General features: G+C 45.3%; 1 protein-coding gene across 1 annotated transcript; it reads left to right on the top strand.

The window, feature by feature from the left end:
• Window positions 1-201: 201 nt before the first annotated feature.
• On the top strand, window positions 202-22643 carry LOC124648428 (putative leucine-rich repeat receptor-like protein kinase At2g19210). Its single transcript, XM_047188199.1, has 17 exons — window positions 202-358; window positions 10628-10741; window positions 10871-11257; window positions 17385-17550; window positions 17669-17885; window positions 19088-19109; window positions 19364-19618; window positions 19768-19906; window positions 20015-20086; window positions 20188-20259; window positions 20359-20439; window positions 20543-20706; window positions 20806-21068; window positions 21154-21280; window positions 21417-21485; window positions 21575-21767; window positions 22148-22643. The coding sequence occupies exons 1-17, from the start codon at window positions 202-204 to the stop codon at window positions 22641-22643; spliced, it is 2994 nt and encodes a 997-aa protein (XP_047044155.1).
• Window positions 22644-25063: the final 2420 nt, after the last annotated feature.

Below are 25063 nucleotides of genomic sequence, written 5' to 3'. Positions count from 1 at the left end.
AGCAAGGAAGCCCTCATCTTGAAGGGACTTCAACTCGAAATCTATCAAGTTGCAGGGCCACCACTGAACCTTCTCTCCTCCCCTGCTCCTGGCCTTGGAAGCCTTCTTCATCTCCTAGCTTGTTTGCCATCCTAGCTTGCCCTTCTAGTTCTTCTACAACATCCGTCTCAGTCGGAATTTTTCCGAGTGGGTTGATGGAAGATGTGGAATAAGGTTGAGCTATGCAAGGGTTGGAAATATGTGGCGGCAGAAATGATAAAGGAGGAACATTTAAAGGTTCCAGTTGAATGGGAGAAGGAACATCCAGAGTGTTTTCCGCAGTGCATGGAGGGTTTTGAGGCATACTTCCGGGTTGCAAGTACAATATCGAGAAACTTTAAAGCTAGTCGGTTCCTGCTACCTTGTCTCTTTCAAGTCCGGCGAAACTCACCTGCAATGGCGTGGCGGTTCCCCGTCGTCGCAGGCGGGCACAAAGAACTTGGAGGAGAGGTGGAAGGCCTATGCGCGACCACGAATCGGTGGCGGAAGTAAAATCCCAGCCAACTATGGCAACTTGGGCGCATTCGAACCTTGGAGAGGCGGCGGTTGAAGTTTTCTGGGATGAAGCTCGCCGACGATCAGATCTTGCGGGCGGCGCATGCACAAGGAGGAAGATGAACTCGAGGATGCGGTGAAAGAATCAAAAATGACCGCACCCAATGGCTATTTATAGGCCAAGCCTTGAGATGCGTGTGCTGGATCCTACGGTGGGAGCTAAACGGTCGCGCCGTTGGATTTCCGCCACGTGTCCTTGGTCAGAAGCGGTGAAACAGTTGCAGGGGTGACCTAACAGCAAGATTCCAGAATTACCCAGGTAGATTCACCCTACCGAAAATTTTGCGTAGCAAAATAGGAAGTCATGCATAGTGGAGGGCGCAAAATCTGCATAGTTACCGTTACTAGAGATCGAGATTGAAGAATTTCCGGTTACGTTGAGGTTGGAAATAATATTGTTTTGGACGATCTTCAAGATTCTCTCCGGATTGAAATGAAGCGGAAGCTAGACGAGGGAATGCTGAATCTTGAAGAACTTCGGGGGCTACTGTTGCGTGGGTATACTTCATGCGTATGCCAATGACATGGTCTAGATCCAGCAAGCCCGGGTGGCCCACAGATAGTGGTTGTGGCATATGGCCCACCAGGCGGCCCAGTTGCTGTTGATTGAAAATGGAGGAAGTCTAGCCCAAGAGCAAGGATCCGGATCCCAACCGACCTACACCAGGAGTCGAAACTACGGAGGCCCATGAAGGAAGCCGGATCCATGATGACAAGTTAGGAAGTAGGTGGATCCTTGACGTGCACGACAATGTAATATTCCATAATTAGGCAACTTGTATTTAGGGTAGGACTCTCCGTAGAAACCCTAGATCCGTGCACATATATAAGCCGGATCCTGAGAGCCCTAGAGACACAACCAAAACTTATTGTAAACAACGTGAAAGTGACCACATAATTTCAGACAAGCAGTTGTAGGCTCTGCCTTTGTGCAACGTGCTCCGAAGCTAGGTAACTCGCGTACTCCTGTCTCGATGACTCTTCGCCCTATGGCCCCATCTTCTTCCCCCCCTTCGTGAGGATCTCTCCTCTGGGGTATTGTCGAGTAAGCAATGACAATATGTGTGTCCACTGGACACATCTTCATTGACAATGGATTGTAAGAAATCAACAGCCAGAACAAAAGCTAGAGAGACAAAGGATCCACTTGGTTAACACCTCTTTTACATAGAAACATGGAACTCTCAAAATGAAGGAGTGAGCAACCTTGCCAAAGGCTTTCTCAGAATCCAACTTTAGAATTACCACCTCTCTCTTACATTTGTGGCATTGATGCAAATATTAATATACACAAACAATTCTATATATTTCTTGATTTAATAAATGTATATTGATTCTCATAAATAAGCTGCACAATGGTAGTCTGGTTGCAAATATCTTGGTGAGAAATTTGAGATTACATTTGATGAGTGAGATTTGTCTATTATATTATACTATATAAAAAATCTGAGAGCTTTACTCTCACCTTATTGATTTGGCCACTGTTCACGCGCATGATTAATACATGTGAACAGTTCACCAATTTTTTTCTTTTTTCCTTTTTAGATTTAAAAAATTTCTGATAGTAACTTTCCTAAAGAACTATTCAGCAGTTTTTTTTTTTGCAATGGTGCAAATCTTGAATGTCAGTAGTAATTTGCCGGTGTCCTCTAGAAAAACAGACCGTTGACTACCTAATATTAATTATTTGAGGGATTATATTCCCACAACAGTAATTTCTCAATGGTGCACCAACATGGTAATTTCAACCTCAATTGTAGTTTCATCAGTAATTTGTGTCGATAGTATCTATGAAACAAACCGTTAACTATTTAATAGTAATTATTTGAGGCTGCATATTTCTGCGATGGTATGTTTGCAACGGAGCATAAGTTTGATAACTTTTACACGAATCTTCAATCTCAACCCTGGTTCTGCACAGTAATACCCACCGGTAATATGCAATATGCAGATTATTAGTTACCTTGGCCTTATTGAGTTATTGATCAACGGAGCATTATTAGTTACCTTGGCCTTATTGAGTTACCAATTAAGGGACATTCCTTCACTTGGAGCAATATGCAGATAGATCCTTTGCTTGTCCAACTCGATTGGTTCTTTACGTCCACGGCGTGGACGCTAAAATTCCCTAACACAATGGTGAACCCTTTGGCCAGGCCTACCTCAGATCATGTGCCGTGTGTCGTTTCCATAGGTACCACAATTCCGAAAGCTAAGGTTTTCCGTTTTGAAAATCACTGGATCAGACTACCCGGTTTCCTAGAAGTGGTGAAAACAATTTGGGATATCCATTGTCCAGGTGATGCTGCTAAATGTCTTTCGGCTAAATTAAAATTGTTGAGACAAGGTCTTAAGAAATGGAGTGCCAGTTTCCAAGTTCTAAATGTGTTGATCAATAATTGCAATGAAGTTATTTTGAGATTGGATAACTTTGAGGAGCAACGAGCTCTACACATTTCAGAATGGAATTTTCGAAATATTGTGAAAAATAGATTGGAACACCTACTCCTCTGTAAGCAGGACTACTGGAGAACAAGATGCACTGCTCGTTGGGCTCGTCTAGGGGATGAGAATACATCCTTTTTTCATTCAATGGCCACCATAAGATTCAGGAAAAACACTATATCATCTCTGGCCCGTGAAGATGGTTCTGTTGCCGTGGAGCATCAAGAAAAAGCTGGCTTGCTTTGGCACTCTTTTAAGGAGAGATTAGGTGTTTCGCTCCCTATTTCTTCCTCATTTGACTTCTCTCAATACTTCACCCCTTTGGAGGGACTGGATGTTTTGTCTCAACCTTTTACACATGATGAGATTGACCAGGTGGTCGCCCATATGCCAAGCGACAGATCTCCTGGCCCTGATGGGTTCTCTGGTCTTTTTCTTAAGGTTTGTTGGCCCGTTGTCAAATACGATTTCTATCGTTTATGCCAAGAATTTTGGGATGGTACGGTTAATCTCCAAAGTATAAATGACTCCTTCATCACTTTGATTCCCAAGACTCTCTCGGCAGAAGGACCTAATGATTATAGGCCCATTTCGTTGCTCAACCTTTGCCTAAAGCTTATCACTAAAATCTTAGCTAATCGTCTTCAGGAAAAAAATCTTCATTTGGTACATGTTAATCAGTATGGTTTTTTAAAGTCAAGAAACATACAAGACTGTGTGGGGTGGGCCTATGAATACATCCATCAATGCAAGCAAGGTGATATGGAAACCGTTATTCTTAAATTAGATTTCGCCAAAGCTTTTGATACTGTCGAACATGAAGCTATTCTAAAGGTGTTTGAAAGTTTTGGATGCGACCAAAGATGGCTCAATTGGCTGAGTATGCTAATGACAACAGGAACATCTGAAGTCCTCCTTAATGGGGTGCCTGGAAAGAAATTCTTTTGCCGTCGTGGAGTGAGACAAGGTGATCCATTATCTCCTCTTCTATTTGTGGGTGTCTCTGAATTATTGCAAGCAATGGTAAATCAATTGTTTCATGCGGGAGTTCTTCATGCACCTCTGAATATTCCTGGAAATGACTTTCCTATTGTTCAATACGCGGATGATACCCTCCTTATTATGCAAGCCTGCCCTGTTCAACTAGCTGCACTCAGAGAGGTTCTTGAGGAGTTTGCCCAAGCAACGGGACTCAGAGTTAACTATGCCAAATCCTGCATGATTCCCATTAATGTGACAGATGAGCATCTACATTCCTTGGCTGGCACTTTTAGATGTGCTGTGGGTCAATTGCCATTCACATATTTAGGATTGCCGTTGGGTATTACTAAACCAACCATCCAAGATTTATCCCCGTTGGTGGGTTTAGTGGAGCGTCGCCTCAATGCTAGTGCACGTTTTCTTGGATATGGCGGTCGTCTTGAATTTGTGCGATCTGTGCTTTCTACTTTGCCATCGTTCTATATGTGTTCTCTGAAAATCCAGAAAACGGTTCTCAATATTTGTAACCGAGCTCAACGTCACTGTTTGTGGGCAAAGGAGGAAGATTCATCTTCGGTAAATGCTCTGGCATCCTGGTCTCTTGTTTGTCGGCCTAAACAACATGGTGGTCTGGGTGTGCTCAACCTAGAATTGCAGAATAAAGCCCTTTTGCTGAAACAACTACACAAGTTTTATTCAAAAGCAGATGTCCCTTGGGTGAAACTTGTTTGGTCTCTCTACGGTGATAGTGTCCCACACACAAAATCTAGACGTGGATCCTTCTGGTGGCGCGATATTTTCAGCTTAATTGAGGACTATCGGAGTGTGTCTCAGTGTAAGGTTGGCAGCGGCACTACAGTTTTGTTTTGGAAAGACTTTTGGGCTAATGATGTACTGCTCTGTGACAAATTCCCAAGGTTATTTTCCTACGCTCTAGATGAAGATGCGTCTGTGGCATCCATTGCGTCAGCAGGTGATCTAACTGAAAGGTTTACACTCCCACTGTCTATTGAAGCTTTCCAGGAGTTACATGAAGTTTCAAGTCTACTTGCTACAACTCAGATAGATGCAACGTCTCTTGACGAAAGAAAGTTTGTGTGGGGAGAAAAATATACACCCTCAAAGTACTACAGATTTTTATTTGAGCAAGTGCCCAAAGATAAAGCCCTTAATGCTATTTGGAGCTCTAAAACTCTTCCCAAGCTTAAAGTGTTTCTGTGGCTTCTCATGCTTGATCGTTTGAACACTAGAGATATAATGCTACGCAAAAATTGGCATGTTGAGTCTGGACCCCAATGCATTCTTTGCAATGAGGTTACGCTGGAGACTAGGGATCATCTCTTTTTCAGCTGTGAGTTCGCCATAAATTGCTGGAATTATATGAATATTCAGTGGGACACTACCTTGCCACTCACGGATAGACTTGTTGTGGCTCAAGCTGCCTTCCAGGGACCCTGTTTCATGGAGATAGTGGCATGTTGTGCTTGGAACATTTGGAAAACCAGAAATAATCTTATCTTCAATAACATTCCAGCATATATTAACCATTGGAAAGTTGGGTTTCAAAATGATCTTCTCTTGCACAGATATAGAGTAAAGGTAGCTCTTGTTCAACCTCTTATTGACTGGCTGCTAGCTATTTTTGTGTAATTTCAATGGCTACATTTTTCCACTTCTTCCCACCATGATGTAACTTCTCTAGTTCTTTGGTACTCTTGTACTGTGGCTTTGATATATATATATAAAATTTACACCGTAGGGGTTTCCCCTACGGTAAAGGTGTCAAAAAAAAAAAACCCACCGGTAATTCTTCAGCAGTGCACAATTCTCCAATAGTAATTTCAAAAAATTCTAACATCTGCCTCCTCTTTTACCGTGGAAACAACATTGGGTTCTTCTACGATGGAATCGAAAAAATTATACTTTTCCACTATCCGAGGTTTTCCCCTATACCAACACCGAAAAAAATCCACCATCTGCTGTCTCTTTTAGTCGACGAAAATACTACTTTCGTTCCATATCTCCGAAAAAAGTTGCTTCATTGTCATCATTTAGTCGGTGCGCGTTGTCCTTGATCCGCTACTGTATAGTGTTGGCTTACTACCCTCTTTTTTTTCATCACCCTACAATCATCTGGTGTTTCTATCCATACTAACCTCTTTTGTCCACTAAAATAATATATATCCTTGATGAACAATATTTCCAGCCATTGTGTTATTTTTGGAACCAATGTAGTTTGTAAACCTTACCTTAGCGGTATTTTGGAAAAAAAAATGCTAAATCGTATGCTGCAATTTTATTTGACAAAAATATTAGCAGTTACTCCGACAAAAGTATTGTTGTCTGCTTTAAGAAAATGTCAATGATTTGTCGATTTTTTATTCGGGAAACATATCAAATTGTTGAATTGTCTGTCGCCTATTTTATCAAATAAAAATACCACTTCATACTTTTAAAAAAGAACTTGAGAAAATATTACTAGCTACTTTGAATAAATACTACACGATACGTCGCCTATTTATTCGGAAAACATACTACTGCCTTGCGACTGAAAAAAATTGTTGGATCGTTCATCGTCTCTTCTAGCTATCCGTCAAAAATACTACCGCCTAATTAAATTCATGTTTTATCATGCAAAACATTACCGTCCACAAAAACTACCGCTCTACTTGTCACCTCTTTTATTCGTGAAACATACTATTGCCTTTTTCTGCCATAACTTTAGATAAAATACTCCATCATTTGTTCCTTCTTTTATTTGTAAAAAATATTACTACCTTATTTTACTGATTGCCTCAAATTAACCTATGTCTACGGGGCGCGGCGTGACACCGCGCTACAACTTCCTAGTACAGTACAAGCCTATAATCTCAACACAACCCTCCGGGCATTGTTCATGAATGAACAATGTCCATGGATGAATAGTGTCCTTGGCCTGTCTTTTTTTCCCTTCTTTTCTTTTCTACAGATTTTTAAATATTTTTTCTGTGATTTAATAATTCCTAGAAGCAATTTATCGGTTGTAATCATCAATTTTTTTTAATTTTTTTTGACAATAATTGTCAATGGAGATCTTCAATTAAAACAGCCCTACGGTTACTATCAAATAGTAAGTTTTTAAAGGTGCGTAAATCGCCATCACCAATTTTGTAAGTGTTCTTCAATGGTGCACGCCAAGTGATTTTTAAAGTAAATTTTCGACAAAAAACTTCATCCTCAATTCACCTAAAGTAATTATCCAACAGTAATTACGACGATTATTATCTAATAGTAATTCTATGGTGCATAAATTCTTTTGGACATTTTTGCGACATATTTCCTCCATGGTGCATAACGGTTATTTTTTCATCGTAATTCTTCGACAAAAAACTTGACCCCCAAATGTATTTCGCATAAATAAATTATCCAACAGTAATTCCAATCATTATTATCTATTGGTAATTTTTCAACCGGAGGTACGCTGATTTCTCAACAATATTTTTCCAACGGTGCAAGGACGGTAATTCTTTATTTGCGTTGCACTACAAAGTTAGTTGGAGTTCCTGAGTTTCGTACATCTAGCTAATATTCTTGATTTTCTACTATTCACATTTTTTGTGAGAATGTTGATTTTCTCATTGATTTATCATTTTGTGTTAATATATGCTCCAGCACGAGATGCTCCAAGAGAGTTGACGTAACTTTCTCTAGAACTCAAGAACTAACGTGCATGGGCACGGTCGCGAAGAAACATTTGCTCTCACAGCTGCACGTACGAGTTTTTCCTTTCTGACAGCCTCACAGCGGCACGAGCTTGTCCACAAGTTTCTCGGAATCAGGGCATCTCCAGCGGCGCGACGCAAATGGTCGCTGAGCGACCGTTTTCGTCCGCCGTGACCGGAAATGCGTCTGGGCTCTGCTCCAGCGGGGCGACGCAAAGTGACCGGCCCGTCCGCGGAGACGCAAACCTGGCCCAAATATGCGCCAGGTTTGCGTCTCCGCGGACGCTCGGCGGTCGCGCCGAGTGACCGCCGAAAAAGACGTAGGACCCGCGCGTCAGTGGCAGCGAGGCCGATATAATTCCCGCCACTGGCCATTCCCCGCGCGAAAAAGCAAACTAGACCGGCGCGAAACATTCCAGAAGCGATGGACGTCCTCGCCGCCGCAGCCACCGCCATGGATGCGGATCAAACCCTCGCCGCCGCACCCGCCGCCGCCCCACACTCCCCCGTAGCCACGACCGTAGCCACAATGGAGGGTCCGCCGGAAGCAAAGCGGGCCGGCACCGGCGGCGGCCGGGAGACAAAGGCGAAGGCTGCAAAGAAGGTGCTCTCCCCGGAGGAGAAAGTGATCGAGGCCGCGAAACGTCGCTGCCGGCGCAGGAACCAGAAGATGAAGATTTCCGCGGCCGCCAACCAGCAGGCGTGGCAGATGCAGATCAAAGCCGGCGTCGCGCAAGTAGCCCTCCATCCGACCTTGGCGGAGGGCTACATGCTCGTCAAGAGAGAGGGGATCGCCGGCGTCGCTCGTCCGTCCTCGTCGGTCAGCTCGGTAAGTTCCCAGCTGCGTCCTGGAACTCCCGCTCCCTTGCAGGGCCACCCGGCGTCGCGGTTCGCGTCCGGCCTGCCGCCGGTGGAGTTGACCGGGGCGGCGGAGCAGTTCAACGGGGCGGCTGTTCCCGACCTCAACCGGACTCCTAGAAGCGGTGACTCCAGCCCGGGCGCGACACAGTAGACGCGCTAGCTGCCGGAGGAGAGCATGCCACAGCCCCGCATCCTGTTCGACGAAATGGCGCCGGCTGCCCCGACGATGGATGACCCGGTACGTGAGCTCTCTCAATGTGTGCGTTCGCCGTGTTTCATGCGTCTGACGTCCGGTGATTCGTAGGAGTATTGGAAGGACCGCCGTGAGGCTGACATCCAGGAAATTATCTTCGGCGGCGGCTTCGTTCGCGGTGATCCGGCCGGGACCCCGCTGGATGACTGGGAGCCAACGGCAGATGAACGCGCGGAGGACATCGAAACCGCACGCCTGTTCGCCACCCAGCAGACGCAGCCAACACCCGTGTCGGTGGACGACTTCGACGACGCGCCAACAAAGCCTGCGAAGAAGAAGGGGGAGAGCCACAGGACACAAGGCTTCGTCGACGAGGAGGACAAGTGCTTGTGCGAAGCATGGCTTGCATCGAGCAATGATTGCATTAATGGCGCGCAGCAAAAGGGCAAGGTCTATTGGGCCAAGGTCTCGCAGCAGTACAACGAGACCAGGCGGCACCCGCCCTACAATATCACAAGCCCTCGGACGTTAGAGTCCCTCCGAAAAAGATGGAACTACATCAAGCAAGAGACAGCCAAGTTTTGCTCGGCGGTCGAACATGCTATTAACAACCCCGTAAGCGGCGCTGGCGTCATGACAGTGGTAAACACGATAGAACCATCATCATTCAACACTATGTGCATCATTGTATGTACATCATTGGCGGCTATGAATGCAGGTATCCCGCGCCTTGGAGAAGTTCAGGGCGACGCATAAGAAGGGCTTCCATATGGTCCATTGCTGGGACGTGCTCAAGAACGCCAACAAGTGGGAAGCTGTGAGGAATGGAACAACGATCAACCTCGACGGCGAGGACGACGATCAAGGCCGTCCAGCCCTTCCACCTCGTCCACGAGGCCACAAGGCTACCAAGGCCGATCTACAGCGGGAGGCGCAGGCCCTTGCGTTCACCATGAGCATGGAGAAGATGATGGCCGACAATCATGCCGCCATGGCTGCTAGGGACGAGAAGAGGCGTCTGGAAAAAGAGGCCGCAGCTGCCATCTACCACAACCTCGCCAAAGAGGTAATTGAGGTCCAAAAGGCAGACGCCGAGGCCAAATTGCTTGACGCCGAGGCTAGGAGGATGGACGCCAAGGCCAAGATCCTTGCGGAGGACACTAGGATCATGCTAGCCGACTTGAGCAGCGTCGACGACGACACCAGGGCCTGGTTCATGAAGAGGCGCGCCGAAATCCGCGCGCGAGATGCCTGATCGCCGGCGCCATGCGCCCAGCACCTTGGCCTCCTTTTGGACATTTTTATTGCTGCACAGGCCTTGTTGTGCCCCTTTTGGTCTCCACTTTGCGCAGCCCGATATGCAAAGTGGGGTGAACTTGTTTCAGTCCTCAAAATGCGGCTATAAATTTGGTGCAAAAGTTTATGCGTGCTTCTATTTTTTGAATTCTGGCCTGCGCCCAAAATGCGTCGCCCCGCTGGAGCCAGCCCCAGACGCAAACGGACACGCGACCATTTCCGCGTCCGCCTCGCGACGCAAACGGACGTCCGCGGACATTTTGGGTGTCCGAAATGCGTCGCGCCGCTGGAGATGCCCTCAATGATCGTCCAGGTAAAGAGCTGTCCGCTCGCCGCGACAATCGCGGAGAGGAAAAGGTCAAAGATTTCAAGCTCTGGATCGATCGGGGCTTCCAGGCCATGCATATGCATGCGCCCAGCGAGGCGGTTGACTGACCCCCATGCATATATATGCAAGTCAACCCACCGCCCACGTGATCTTTCCCCCAGCTGGGTAAGAACTGCTCCTACATATACCTCCTGTTAGACATACATACAAGTAATTCGTGAAGCGCAGGTCCTGGTACGCCGAGAGCAAGAGCAATGGCTGGCCGGTGGATGGTGTTGCTTCTTCTCGGCCTCGCTGCCGGTGGCGGCGTTATTCAAGCCCACGGGCAGGTTGATAGCTTAGGTGAGTACATCGCATGTTCTTGCAGTTTGGTTGCATACTTGCATCGGGCTAGCTCAAAAGAAAAAGAAAAAAACCCTTCGTCGATCAGTCTCTGCAGCTGTCTATCCTCTTGTATTGGTATATATGCAGGTTTCATAAGCATAGACTGCGGTCTCCATGTGGAGACGGGCTACGTGGAGAACACCACCAAGCTCTCATACGTCCCCGACGCTGCCTTCACCGACACCGGCACCAACCACAACATCTCGGCCGAGTACTTAACGCCGACGACGGACAAGATCTGGCGCAACGTGCGTAGCTTCGGCGGCGGCGACGGCACGCGCAGCTGCTACACGCTCCGGTCCCTAGTGTTCGGGCTCAAGTACCTCATCCGGGCCATGTTCTTGTACGCCAACTACGACGGCCTCAACAGGTCGCCCACCTTCGACGTCTACATCGGCGTCAACTACTGGCAGACCGTGAACATCTCGGAAGGTGACATGCCGGTGATCGCCGAGATCATTACCGTCATCTCTGGCGACTAAAACTAGTAGAAAATCTCTCATGCGTACCGGTTCCAGAGGGGCATTCGTACCGGTTTTGCAACCGGTACAAATTATTCGGCACTAAAGCCCCCCCCCTTTCGTACCGGTTGCTTACGAACCGGTATAAAAGGGGCCTCCACGTGGGCCACCAGGAGAGCTCAGGGCTAAGGATCTTTGGTACCGGTTGGTAATACGAACCGGTACCAAAGGTTCCCCCGCGGCAGGGAATTTGCCCAAATCTCTCGCCGCGGCGAGAATTGGTTTTTTAGGGTTTTTGGAGGGGTTTAGGGATATCGGTTTGTTTCATATCGCGTCGATGCACCAGAAACGCGTTTGGGTTTAGGTAGTACATGAAGATCAAGATGATGCATAGCAAGTTGGTGCATATAATATAACACACATGTTATTGCATAAGATCGCAAATTAAGTAGCACTATGCATGAAGATCGATCTTCATGCATAGTGGTACTCTCCGAGGCGTACTCTATATATGTCTATTACATGTAGCATAGTGGTACTCTTCGAGTCAACTATATATGTAACATGTACATCTTCATTCATAGTGGAACTCTGCGAGTGGTGGTATGACGTCCCGAAGGAAAAATCCCGCCAATTCCTCGCCTATTGCTATGAAGCGGTCATCGATTGAGAGCTTGTTCCGCTTTCTTGCCAACTATAAAAGAATAAGATACAAATGAATACATGAAACAACTATTACTGAAACTCAGCACAACTTATGATAACAAAACAAATTTGTGAAGATTGTTTTTGTACCTCTTTATTTCTTTCATTATTCGTTCTCTCGTTGATAATTCTGCGGATGTACTCGCAAACGAAGAATCCACAGAGATCGGTTCCCGGAGGTTGTTGCGGGCATTTCTTTACAAGAATATAATTCAATCAAACAATAGTCAAGTATGATAATTAAAAGGTGTGTGGACCTAGGTAGTACTACTTACTTTCGCACGCCATCGCAGCTTCGGTGTCCATTCACGGGACGTATCTTCCTTGATGAAAGTTTGCCATACGCTGCTCGACAAAAGAAAATGCATAAAAGAGTCATCAATTAGTTCAAAGCAGGAAATTAACGAAACAAACCGATAAGAATTAAAATTACCTTCTGACCATTAAAAAACAAGACAAGTATAGATCCTTATTTTTGCTTAGTGAGTCCAAGACTTCAACTTCTCCGATTTCCAAATTGATGACGAGAAGAATAAAGTGAAACCTACGCACGTTTCAATATGTAGTGTCATATACATAAGTCATTAGTTAAAATTTTGACATACGGTGAGCAAAATATAATGTGTTATAAGACAAGTAAGACTCACTCGAAGTTGTAAGGCCAAAGTATTAGCTTTTTGTCACGTTGTCGCTTCAAAAACCTTAGCAAAGTCTGCGGTGTATCCTTGTTATAGAGGGGATTCTCTATGGTTTTGACATGCATTGTGTTCGGGTCAATGAACCCAATGTCCGTGATATCGTCCCTTTTGCATTCGAGCATCTTCGATCTGCATAATATAGCGCACAAAAGATTATAATCTGCAGACAATGAACGACTTCTCAAATTAAATAAATAAATCACTTACGTACAATAGCAACCGATGATTGATTTGTCGAGGGCCCGGAGATTGTATAACCGAAAGAGTTCGGCGAAGTCAACGTTCACACGATACTCCCGGAAGTAGTGCTCTTCCCTAACTCGCACCATGATAGTCTCGATCCCTTCCTTTGAGGCCTTAAGGTACCACGAATGCAAGTTACGCATACTTGTTGGTACCTTCCGACATTCTCGACCAAATCTTTCCCTTGAACAAACTGATATGCTCGTTCAGCTAAGGCGTAATCAGTTGCGTCTTGTCGAGAACTTTGAACGGTCTTCCCGTCAAACACCTTGAGAGGGGCGACCGATTGAACGGGTTGTTGTCCGAGCTGGTAGACACTGTGTATCCCTTTTATCTCCCTGATACCCGATTGAACGGGTTTTGTCGCCTCGATCATCTTGTCATACGACCTTTCAATAGAACGCACATAGTCAGATGGCGGCGATGGTACAGGGTCATATAGATTGTCAACGGTACGCACAACTTTCTCCCGATCTAGTGTCTTCTCGAAAGGTATCTCTGGCACTTTCGGTGCAAAAAATTTCTTCACCTCGGCCTGAACGGCCTCCGCGTTTTCCTCTGGAGTTTTTTCCCAAGGTAACTTCTCAGTAGGCGGCAGTTGTTTCTCCTTTCTAGCTTTCTTCCTAGGCGGCGTACCGTTCCGCTTAACGGACGCTGTCTTACGCGGAGGATCTCGAGATGGTGGACTCACGCTGGGGTCCCTCTCAGGTAGGTGTGGACTTGGCTGCTCACCAGGACTGCCACCAGGAGGAGTCGATGGCATTTGCTGCTCATGTGTAGGAGTCGGTGGCCTTTGCAAAAGGACGACGTACTTCTTCGGCCATAGGGCGAAACCGTGCTTGACATCGGCCAGTGTCCTCTCATCTTCACCTCTAGGAATATCAAGCTCCACTTTTTCAAAACCCGAAACAACTTCATCCACCCCGACACGAACACAACCAGGTGGAATGGGCATATGATGGTGCATTGCTCCATCTTCACTTGGGTACACATAGCCGACCGCCACCTTACCGTACGCGGTCCTGATTAACATATGTAGCTCGCAATCTGTCTTCTCCGTGACATAATCCACGGGGTAGCTTCCTCCACATCCGTCAAGATGCGAGGAACCGACACCGCTTCTTCGCCGAGATGGGGCAGCATCGGCTTGTGGATCCCGTAGAAACAGCGGCTGATCGGGTGCCCTCTGATTTCTCTCAAGAGCCTCCACCCTAGATAACAACTCCGTTACAATGTCGGCGTCCTTCTTCTTCTTTCGCGAACGGCTTCTATAAGTGTCGGCGCTGTCCGGCCACGCTTCCTTCATGGTGAGACCCGGGCGAGCTCGTACCCGTCCAACATGTTCGGGGTTCCCCGTAGCGAGTGTCAGCTCGTCATTCTCTCGATCGGGAATGTACTCTCCTTTCTCGACCTTGTCAATTGCATCTACAAGCTTCGGTACAATTGCCTCAATTTTTTCCTTCCATTTTCCCTTCGCAACGATCAGCCCCGTCTTTGGGTCCAACCCTGCCCCATGAGCGAACAACCAGAACTTGGACCGTTCGGGCCAGTCCCATGTCCGTGGAGTGATTCCATGATGCATCGGCTTATTCTCAAACGCCGTCCACTTCGGAATGGCACTCTTGTAGCCACCTGACCCCAAATGATGCGGAAGTTTCTTCTTTGCAGCATTTTCGGTATTTTTCTTCGATCGGGACACAAAAGTAGACGATTGCTTATACTCCTTAAATGCGGCCCAGTGATCTTTTATCTTCACTAGATTTTCGGTATTATCATCGAATACTGGATCTTCATTCTTATATTTGTCCCATAAATTTTTCTTGAAGGTCTGGAATTGTATGGCCATCTTCTTCCATGTCCATTCCTTGACTTTATTCTTCTGGCCTTCCGTCATGTCTTCCGGTAGGCTGAACTTTGTCATGAGCGTGTCCCAAAGAAATTTTTTCATCGCGTCGTTGACATAACTAGCACCACTCTCCGGGTTCTTCGGCTTATGCCACTCTTGAATGCTGATCGGTACATGGTCCCTAACAATAACTCCGGATTGACTTGTAAATTTGCGGCAAAACTCCTTGGGCTCCACCGGTTCACCATTATCCTTGAATGCCGTGAGGGCTAACCTGCCCTCGCACTTTAGCACCCGCGTCGGGCCTCGTTTTGATCTAACTGTACTTGCTCGATGATCCGTAAGGCTAAAAGAAAAAATTATTCGTTAATAAGTGCAATACAAATAAATGAATGCATCTAGGGATGAACATATAGACTAATTGATACATAGATATACACCTCGCCGGAGTTTGTGATGGACACTTCGTTGTCTCTTCTAACTTGTTCAGACTCAAGTCCCTCGCCAAAATCATTCGAAAGTCTTGGTAATCGTTGTCTTCTCCATCGTCGGGTTCCGGACCACGGGCACTCTCATAGATCAATTGCTGCACCGCTTCTTCCCCCTCCTCATCTCGGACGAAGGTGCCGTCCTCCATACCTCAATGTCACTACAAAATTAAGAAAGCAATTGTATTTCATTCATCATGTAATGATCATATAACAGATTGCTAGATGGATAACAATTGAAATGAAGAAAGCAAAAAACCCTAACGGACCGCCACGGCCACGGACACGGTGTTCCCCCTCCTCCTCTCGCTCTTCTCTCTATGTCGCGGCGGCACCGCCACGGACTCGGCACCGCTACAGACCCTAACCCTAACACTCGGCGCTCGTCCTCTCGCTCTTCTCTCTATGTCGCGGCGGCACCGCCTACGTACTCGGCACCGCTACGGACCCTAACCCTAACACTCGGCGCTCGTCCTCTCGCTCTTCTCTCTATGTCGCGGCGGCACCGCCACAGACTCGGCACCGCTACGGACCCTAACCCTAACACTCGGCGCTCCTCCTCTCGCTCTTCTCTCTATGTAAACCGATTAATAGCGAAACCATAGAGTGCCGGAACACCTAGTGATAATGCAATGGCATCATATTGCTAATCGTTTGCGATTTGCCCATTTTCCATTCTAGTTATTTGAATAGCCATCTAGCATAAGAACAAGAAATCTTGAACAATGACTTGAAATTAATTAAGGGGCTTAAGATAATGTCGGATTCCTGCTAAAAATGTAGCAAACTAAGAAACGAGAACACCGCCTACCGCGACGCCATCACGCGCCGTGACGCCATCATCACCGCCTACCGCGACACTCGTATGAGATCCCCACCAACATCCCGGCAAGAACCCTGCAACAAACACGCGAGCGCGCGCATGTGCGCTTCGTTCTCGTCAGTCATGCAGCGCCTCCGCAACCAACTCTGCCGCCCGCCAACACCGTCGTCATCGTCCTGCTCATGCTCGTCATCGGAAGCAACCCAGCAAGAAACGCGGCCGTCAGGGAAGCCCCAGAAGACGACGACGACGTGGTTGAGGACCTCGTCCGGATTCCGCAGCTGCGCCGGCCTCCCTACGGCAGGGCTGCCTCCACGGCGGGCGTCACCGCGGGCCAGACGGACGGTTCACGGCGCCCGGCGTCCGGTGAGGCGGCCGCGTTCCAGGACGGCGTGTCCAACGGCTCGCAGCACCCGATGCACAGGAGGCACGCCTCGGAGCTGGCCGGTGGCAACGCGCACCACGACGAGGTCCGGCCCGGACCAGCGCGCGCGGCGTGTACAGGGCTCCTCCTCCGCCTCCGTACAGGAGGAACCCCTATGCGGCCAACGGCAACGGCGAGAACGGCGCAACGCGGCGCGCGGGCGTCGGCCATGGCGCCTCTGATGGCCTCCTGGACGCCGGACTTGGCCGCCCAGCGGGCGATGCGCGGCGTGCTCGTGGCCACCTCCTGCACCCCGCCGGCCAGGCGGTGGCCGCTGGGCGAGCGGCAGAGTCCCTTGAGGGGTGCCTGGCCGCCTCTCGCACGCGCACCTCGCCGTCGAACACCTTGCGGGCGGCGATGAGGGGTGGCGGAAAAAAGGAGGAGAGGGCCGGGGAGGTACCTGCGGGCGGCGGCGGCTGCGTCGGCGGTGGAAAAATAGTACGAGTTAAACTACCAAGAAATGAGCTAAATTAGGAACGCCGGAAGAAAGGATGATATTGCTAACCCTTGGATAGATGGAGGTCGTTAATCTTGTTAAAATGGTGGAGAAAAATAAAGATTATTGGAGTGTGAGAGGTGGAGAAAAATTTAGAGTGTGAGGAAGAAGAGAAAATGAGAGCCACAGCAGGGGGCTCGGGCGATCCGGGCGATTTGATATGGCTGGGTACCTTTGGTACCGGTTCGTGTTACGAACCGGTACCAAAGGTCCAGCCCGGGCCCCACCACGCGTCTGAATTATGGCCGAAGACCTTCGTACCGGTTCCTAACACGAACCGTACGAAAGCCCCTCCCAAACCGGTACCAAAGCTCCTCGCCCACCTGAGCCCTCAAACCGGTACAAATGGCCCCATTGGTACCGGTTCGTAAGGGAACCGGTACCAATGGCTTAGATGGATGAGAGGTTTTCTACTAGTGTACCTGGAGGTGTGCCTCGTGAACACCGGCTCCGGGACGCCCTTCATCTCCAGCCTCGAGCTCAGGCCTCTGCAGAACAAGCTCTACCCACAAGCGGACGCGTCCCGAGCGCTGGTTCTCGCCGGCAGAGCCAACGCTGGCGCATCCACGGATATTTTCGTAAGGTAATGAGGTACATATATACGTAGGCCAATAGTCCGTGAATTATTTAACTCTCTTTAACTGATGAGGACATGCATGTACATGATCGATGAGAGTGATTAATTTGCTGATATGGATCAGATACCCCGACGATCCGCACGATCGCATATGGATCCCGTTGACAATGGACGAGTGGTCGGCGATCTCAACGACCAACAAGGTGCAGAACGGCGTCACTGACATCTTTGAGGCGCCATCGGCCGTGATGCAGACTGCCGCCACGCCCACCAACTCCTCCAGGCCAATCGTTGTCGCATGGGACGTAGAGCCCAGCGCCAAAGATAAACCGCCCGGGTATGTACACGTACTAGAGTACTAGTACTCCACTAATCACGTTGGGTATATTGTAGCCATAGAAACATAGATATATATATAGTGTACTAGGTATAGAGTTCTCGAAGAATAATATCATATACTACCTCCAGTTTCATAGAATAAGGTCTATTTTTTTTGGGAAAAGTCAAACTAAATAAAGTTTGACCAAATTTTTAGAAAAACTATCAAAAACCAAGATATTACGTAGATATCATATGAAAATATATTTCATGGGGAATCTAACGGGGTTGAGTTTGGATTGTATATGTTAACACTTTTTCTTAAAACTTTGTCAAACTTTACGTAATTTGACTTTTCAAAAATAATATAAGCCTTATTCTTGAAAACGGAGGTAGTAGCTTAGTACTAAATTAATAAGAATCATTTTCCATCTTAAATAGTAGATTTATTTTCAAGCTACCTAACCTCTTCTCGAGCTACTCTTCAATGTGTTTTCATTCACTATTGGTTAGCCTCTGATAAGGAATCAGAATACCCAAATAGCTGCTTAAAAATTGGTCATCCTCATATGCGAATAATATGGCATATTGATTGGCCCCGCCTTGACTTCTTTGGAACATAATAGTTCACTCTTACGCAAATTTATTTTAAGCCCCAGTAATAGGTCAAATGCTGACAATATTAACTTCATGTGTTTGAACTTACCAAAATCTTGATCCATAACAACGGTCTCATCATAGCGATGAAGGATAAAAATTTCACCGTGTGGTACTATCCTTTCAATCTAGCCATTTAGTTTTGTGTACTCGATGATGACAACCAAGATATCCTCCACAATGTTGATGGGCATGGGTGATGGTCGGTCACCCAGTTTTAGATTTTTATTGTTTAAAAATAATGACCAACATCCCCATTAACTTATGAGACTTGCTCCAGTACAACTCCCTCCCCCACAAACTCAAATTCATCAAGGGCTGAGATTGCTCTGTCCTATTTCATAAGTTTAATTACGAAGGGGTACGAAATGATCTCAACTCTTAATGAGTTGAGTTTAGAGGAAGGGGTTGTACTGTAGCGAACGCCTTAACTTAAATTACCACACTACCTCAAGTGACAGAATCATAGATTCACACTTCACGGTTCAGAAAGAAACATTCATTCCGAGGGTTTATTCGAAAATGACCATTTGACCTTGCTTACGCCTTCTTAAAATTTATTTTCAAGATCAGCCCATTCATTTTTGCTGGTGTGATTCACGGACTGCTCATAAAGGTCCACCATACCCATCACGAATGTTTTACTCCATGCATGAAGTATGTTTGTGTGGGTTGAACCACATTTTTCTTTTCGAAAGGAGGCTATGTCCCAGCCTCTGCATCAATTGATGCATATGCCTTTATTTAGAAAATAGTAAAAGAGAAGATTATTTCATACAATACAAGTATACAGAACTCAATATACCATATACATGTAGGTCCGTATTTATGTTGTACATGGGAGAACTGCAACGCATTCCCAGCAATGCCATCCGCCAGTTCCATGTCAAGCTCAACGGAAAGTTGTGGAATCAGACAACACTGGGCCTCAGGTACCTCGAGACGATCGTCCTCTACAATCCACAACCAGACTACGCCTCCCAGCAATACATTTTCTCACTGGAGGCCACGGCCAACTCCACACTCCCGCCGATCTTGAACGCCTTTGAGGTGTTCTCCGCCATCCCCACCACTGGCATAGCCACGGTCCCTCAGGAAGGTACGAATTAGGTTTTTTTTTTACATGAGGTACGGATTAGTTATGATCAAATGCATGTGCACGAGTTATAATGCAATCATATTTTTACCGTTTTATATGTATCCCATTTGTATTACTTATGTGTTAATTACTGAGAAATGCTACTACAGTTTCTGCAATCACGACCGTTAGAAACAAGTACCAGGTGAAAAGGAACTGGATGGGTGATCCGTGCGCGCCCGTGAATTTCGTATGGAATGGACTGCGTTGTAGCTATGCTGTTTCTAGCCCACCAACTATCACAGGCTTGTGAGTTAATTTCATGTGATGTTTTTCTAGGTTATAACAATGATCCTATTATATAGTTACGTGACTATAATTAATTATCTAAACCGCTCCTGTATAAACACGCTGCAGGAATCTATCTTCCAGTGGTCTGAGTGGAAACATGTCATCTGCTTTTGCAAGTCTCAAAGGTTTAAGATACTTGTAAGTAGGAAATTTGTTAAACCAAAAATTCCTGATTATATGCTAATATTTGTAGAAGTATAGTAATAATTTCTTTATCGGGCTCCTTGCTAATTTGGCAGGGATTTGTCACATAACAATCTGACGGGCTCCATTCCTGACACCCTTTCGCAACTGTCTTCGCTCACACTTCTGTAAGTAATTTGTGATATAGTGTTAGAGAAGTTCTCAAAATTGATCAGTAGACACATTGCTTAAGTTGGCATTGGAAACTATTTTGTGTTCTTTTTCAGAGATTTGACCGGAAATCAACTCAGTGGATCAATTCCTTCTGGGCTTTTAAAAAGAACACAGGATGACACGTTTACACTTAGGTTGATACATGGTACCTCTAGTATCAACTTTTCTAGTGATGTTTATAGTTCTTATTTTGATCATCATTATGATTTACATGTTTTTTTTTCTTTTTTTTGCTAGATACGGTGATAATCCAAAGCTATGCAACAACGGAAACTCCTGTCAGCCTCTAAAAAAGAAGACCAGATCTATGCTTATTGTCTATGTTGTTGTTCCCATATTAGCAGTATTGCTGATAGTGCTTCTATCAGTACTACTCCTTTGCATCCGAAGGAGAAAGCAAGGTGAGATATCATTTGAAATACATACCTTTGCACTCACGACAGAAAGTGTAGGGTGATTAACTAACCTAAGTTTGTGTGCTCGGTCTTTGTACTCTGTAGCAACAATAACCAATAGTGTCAGGCCGCAGAACGAGGGAATTATCGTGAACACTCAGAGAAGCAATGGACACACCTCATTGCAAATCGAAAATCGTCGGTTCACGTACCATGAACTGGAGGCCATCACGAATGGCTTCCAGCGAGTGATCGGCCGAGGAGGGTTTGGGAATGTCTATGACGGATTCTTGGAGGATGGCACCCAAGTTGCTGTCAAACTACGGTCTGAGTCTTCACAGCAAGGTGTACAAGAATTCCTTACGGAGGTGATGTTTACAAAGACCAGATCAAATGTGTAATGTGTGTCCTTATGGATTCAGTTTCGTAATGCATAGTTCGTTTTTCTTTCAGGCTCAGACCTTGGCTAAGATTCATCACAAGAATCTTGTATCTTTGATTGGCTACTGCAAGGATAAAGAGTATCTGGCTCTTGTCTATGAATACATGTCTGAAGGATCCCTACATGAACATCTTAGAGGTATTGTAAATTCCTAAAATCTTTGATGCTTTCAAGGATTCGACAACACATATAAATATATAAGATGTACAAGCAAGAATTCTAACGAAAATACCAGTGCATGCTAATATACTGTTCATGTGATGATATTTTGCAGGGAGAGAGCACAACACCAGATCATTAACCTGGAGACAAAGACTTCATATCGCCATGGAATCTGCGAAAGGTGAGTTTTAAATCCTTATTTTGTTCACGGGACTTCACTACTGGGGATCAAAAGGAAATGTGTTGGATGACCGTGTGATGTGGATGTAGGACTTGAATATCTACACAAGGGATGCAACCCGCCCCTCATTCATAGAGATGTCAAGACAGCCAATATCCTGCTGAATGCAAACCTGGATGCCAAGATCGCTGATTTTGGCCTGCTCAAGGCTTGCAATAGTGATGGTGATACCCATGCGTCCACGGCCAGGCTGGTTGGCACTCCTGGTTACCTTGCTCCTGAGTAAGTGTGCCTTGTTTAAAAAAAATCTATTATATGTTCTAGAAACTATCTTGCAATATTGTTAAAATGGAGGAATGGAAGTCTAAAGTAGTAGTATAATTCACACGTAGGAATAGAATGTATGGTCTGCCATTTTTTTCCTCCCATGGCAGATCAAAGTTAAGAATATGAAAAGTGTCCTATTAGTTTGCAAATAAAGGACATATTTGGTATGTGGGATTCCACTTCTGAACCTTTTTTTAAAAAAAAAAATCTACAATTTCATATAAAGATTGATGTGAATCAAGGATGCCATAGATAAGTCAAGTGCATAATTCTCCTGATACCTCACCTTTTCCCTGTTAAAATCTGACTCACCAATGCACTTCATACATTCCTAGGTATCGAGCAACATTTCAAGTGACCAACAAGAGTGATGTGTACAGTTTCGGCGTAGTGCTGTTGGAGATAGTCACAGGGAGACCAGCCTTGAGGAGTAATCCAGAACCTACGAGCATTGTCCAATGGGTTCGACAATGCCTTGCCCGTGGAAACATTGAGGGCGTGGTAGACTTACGCATGGGGGGCAACCATGATATTAACAGCGTCTGGAAAGCCGCAGACATGGCGCTCAAGTGCACGTCACAAGCGCCAGAGCAGCGGCCCACTATGACTGACGTGGTGGCGCAGCTGCATGAGTGCCTTGAGCTTGAGGTTGCGCGCGGAGACACAGATGCTGATTTTTACACGGCCGCGGCCGCAAGTAGAGGCAACCCGAACGGCAACCATTGGTATGCTAGTGCCATGTCCACTGACGTGAGCCAAAGCAGCACTGTGTTTGAGATGGAGCATTTGCAAAGAGTGTCAACTATTTCTACTGGTCCAGCTGTGAGGTGAGAAGATGACTATTACAATGAGTTGGCATGACTTGTTCATCATGTTAGATGGAATTTAACAAGTGTTTGATGATATTTTTCCAATTTGAGATGTTCAAATGTTAAGCCAGGAGGTTTACATAAGATGTCCACCGAGCATTGCATTCATATGAACATAAAAGGGAATATAATACAAGTTTTTAAAAAAGTGGATCCAGAGGGGAATGCCAATCACTAATATATGAATGCTTAGTAGGGTCATACCAAGCGCCAACGGCAAATGTTGCTAATGGCTTGCCTTCCACACACTACTAGTAACCTACATACCGGTGGCGTGTCTTCCACATGCCACAAGTAACTTACACTAGTACAGAGCGGCACTAAGGACACCTCTCTATGGAAACGACATCGATACAAGCTATAGTTAAAAAAATTACGCGTGGCCATACGGGGTGAACGGAATGGGCCGCTATCGGGTTGACCACATTAGAAACGGTTATATATAATGTCCATTTCCAACTTATTTGTCAATGGTTGCGCTCCAATCTCTGTTGCTGATATGGTATCATCGCAAACGGGTTTAAGGATGATGTGGGGATCAGAAAAGTGGCAAAAGTTTGTTATGTAGCTTCGAAGTGGGAGTTTTCCATGCTACATGCCCTAAACCTTAATTCAAGCGATATATATATATATATATATATATATATATATATATATATATATGGTCAAGTGTATAAATGAAGGAAAGAGTGCCACTCCAAAGTTGTTTATGGGTTTTCCTCCTTAATTTCAATAACCTTAGATAGAAATAGAGGAACCACTGCAAAAATTGGGTCTCCCATACTAATTGATGCTAATTCGTATTGGTCTCCACCTAAATTTTGTCCCGTTTAAAACAAATCATGCTACTTGTCATCATATATAAGTGGTGATTCTAAATATTCTTGATATTATTATTTTGTTCATGTTAGAATGAATAAGCATATATTAGCAGTACCAACTCAAAATAGTTGTGACAAAAGTTATTTTGTATGTTGCTCTGAAGTGGGTGTTTTTCACTAGAAAGCCGGGTTGAATCTTCGAGTGATGTAGTCAAGTCTATGAAGGGAAGTGCCAACTCAAATTTGTTGATGGATTTTCTCCTTTCAACAACCTTATATATCATATAAGCAACCTACAGTAAGCTACCCACCCCATGTACCATCTTTTTTTTGTTGTGTTAGGATAATCTCATGTACCACATTCCCAAAAGAAAAAAGATATTATACAACCTGCCCCGGTTGGTCCTATATTTCACTTTTGGGTTACCGACGGCCATCTACATGGTAATTGTTGTTTGCATACTTACTTCGCTGATAACAGCCCAAGAACTGCAAATGGGCATTTAGACACATACACTTTCGGCCCCTTTTCAAATGAAATACGGATCTTATGATTCGCCAAAAAAACATGGAGGTTGTACATACATGTTGTTTTTATTTATTTTGTATTATTGGGTTGCAATTTTTTAAACTGTTCATACCCAATGTGAAAATCTTTGATCGCTACCTATCTATGTGGAGCACCATATTTTGAAAAAAATCATAAGGTGAATTTTAAATTTTGAAAAATTCTAAAAAAAACCATGATTTATTCTATCAAATTGTAAGATCTTAGAGCGAAATTGCTTGAATTATAACCCGAAAAAATACAGATAAACCTATCGCGAACAAGTGCAGTGATTTAAACCAAATATATCTAAATACGATATTTTAAAGAAGCGGTTTAGCAGATAGTTTCAGCACATAGTTTTCACCGAAGTGGCAATGCACCTAGTCCGTCCTCTAGAACAAACTCTTGTGATGTTATAATCATTTTTTTAATAAATATATTTTTTGTACTGTTGTATTTTTTTTAACAAAAGTGTAGTAGGGACATGCTAACGATTTGGACCCACACCCTGCAATGTCCCTCAACTTAATAACAAGTTTAAATTAAATAACCAAGTTTGAAAAAAAGTCAATTAAGTAGCCAAAAATAGTGGATAACAAAAAAAAATCGGAGATAGCACGTGCTTCTTGTATAGGGAGGCCCATAGCAGCGACCCATCAGCTAACCTTGTCCCTCAAAGTTATTACAAACAGAAGGGAACGGTAAAAGGCAAGTATCCCAAATATCACGGATAAAAAAATATGAAGATACCACAAGTTCCTTATACAACGAGGCTGCCGTCTGAGACCCATCAGCCAGCAGCTCTAGCGTCCCTCAAGGACTGAAATTAATAAGAAAGTAAAACTAAACGGAATAGATCGTAAAAGGCAAGTATCCCAAAATCTCAAGTTTCATGTGCCTAGAGGCTGACATCAGGGAACCATCAACCATCAGCGTTCCTCAATGTTTAAAGGTAAAATCAAATGGAAGAGTTTAAAAAAGGCAAGTATCCGCATTATAACGGGTAACAAA

The sequence above is a fragment of the Lolium rigidum genome, chromosome 4 (genome assembly GCF_022539505.1).
Source record: "Lolium rigidum isolate FL_2022 chromosome 4, APGP_CSIRO_Lrig_0.1, whole genome shotgun sequence".
NCBI classification, from domain to species: domain Eukaryota; kingdom Viridiplantae; phylum Streptophyta; class Magnoliopsida; order Poales; family Poaceae; genus Lolium; species Lolium rigidum.
Note: the sequence above shows the minus strand (reverse complement) of the source record. Positions and strands in the feature narration are given on the sequence as shown.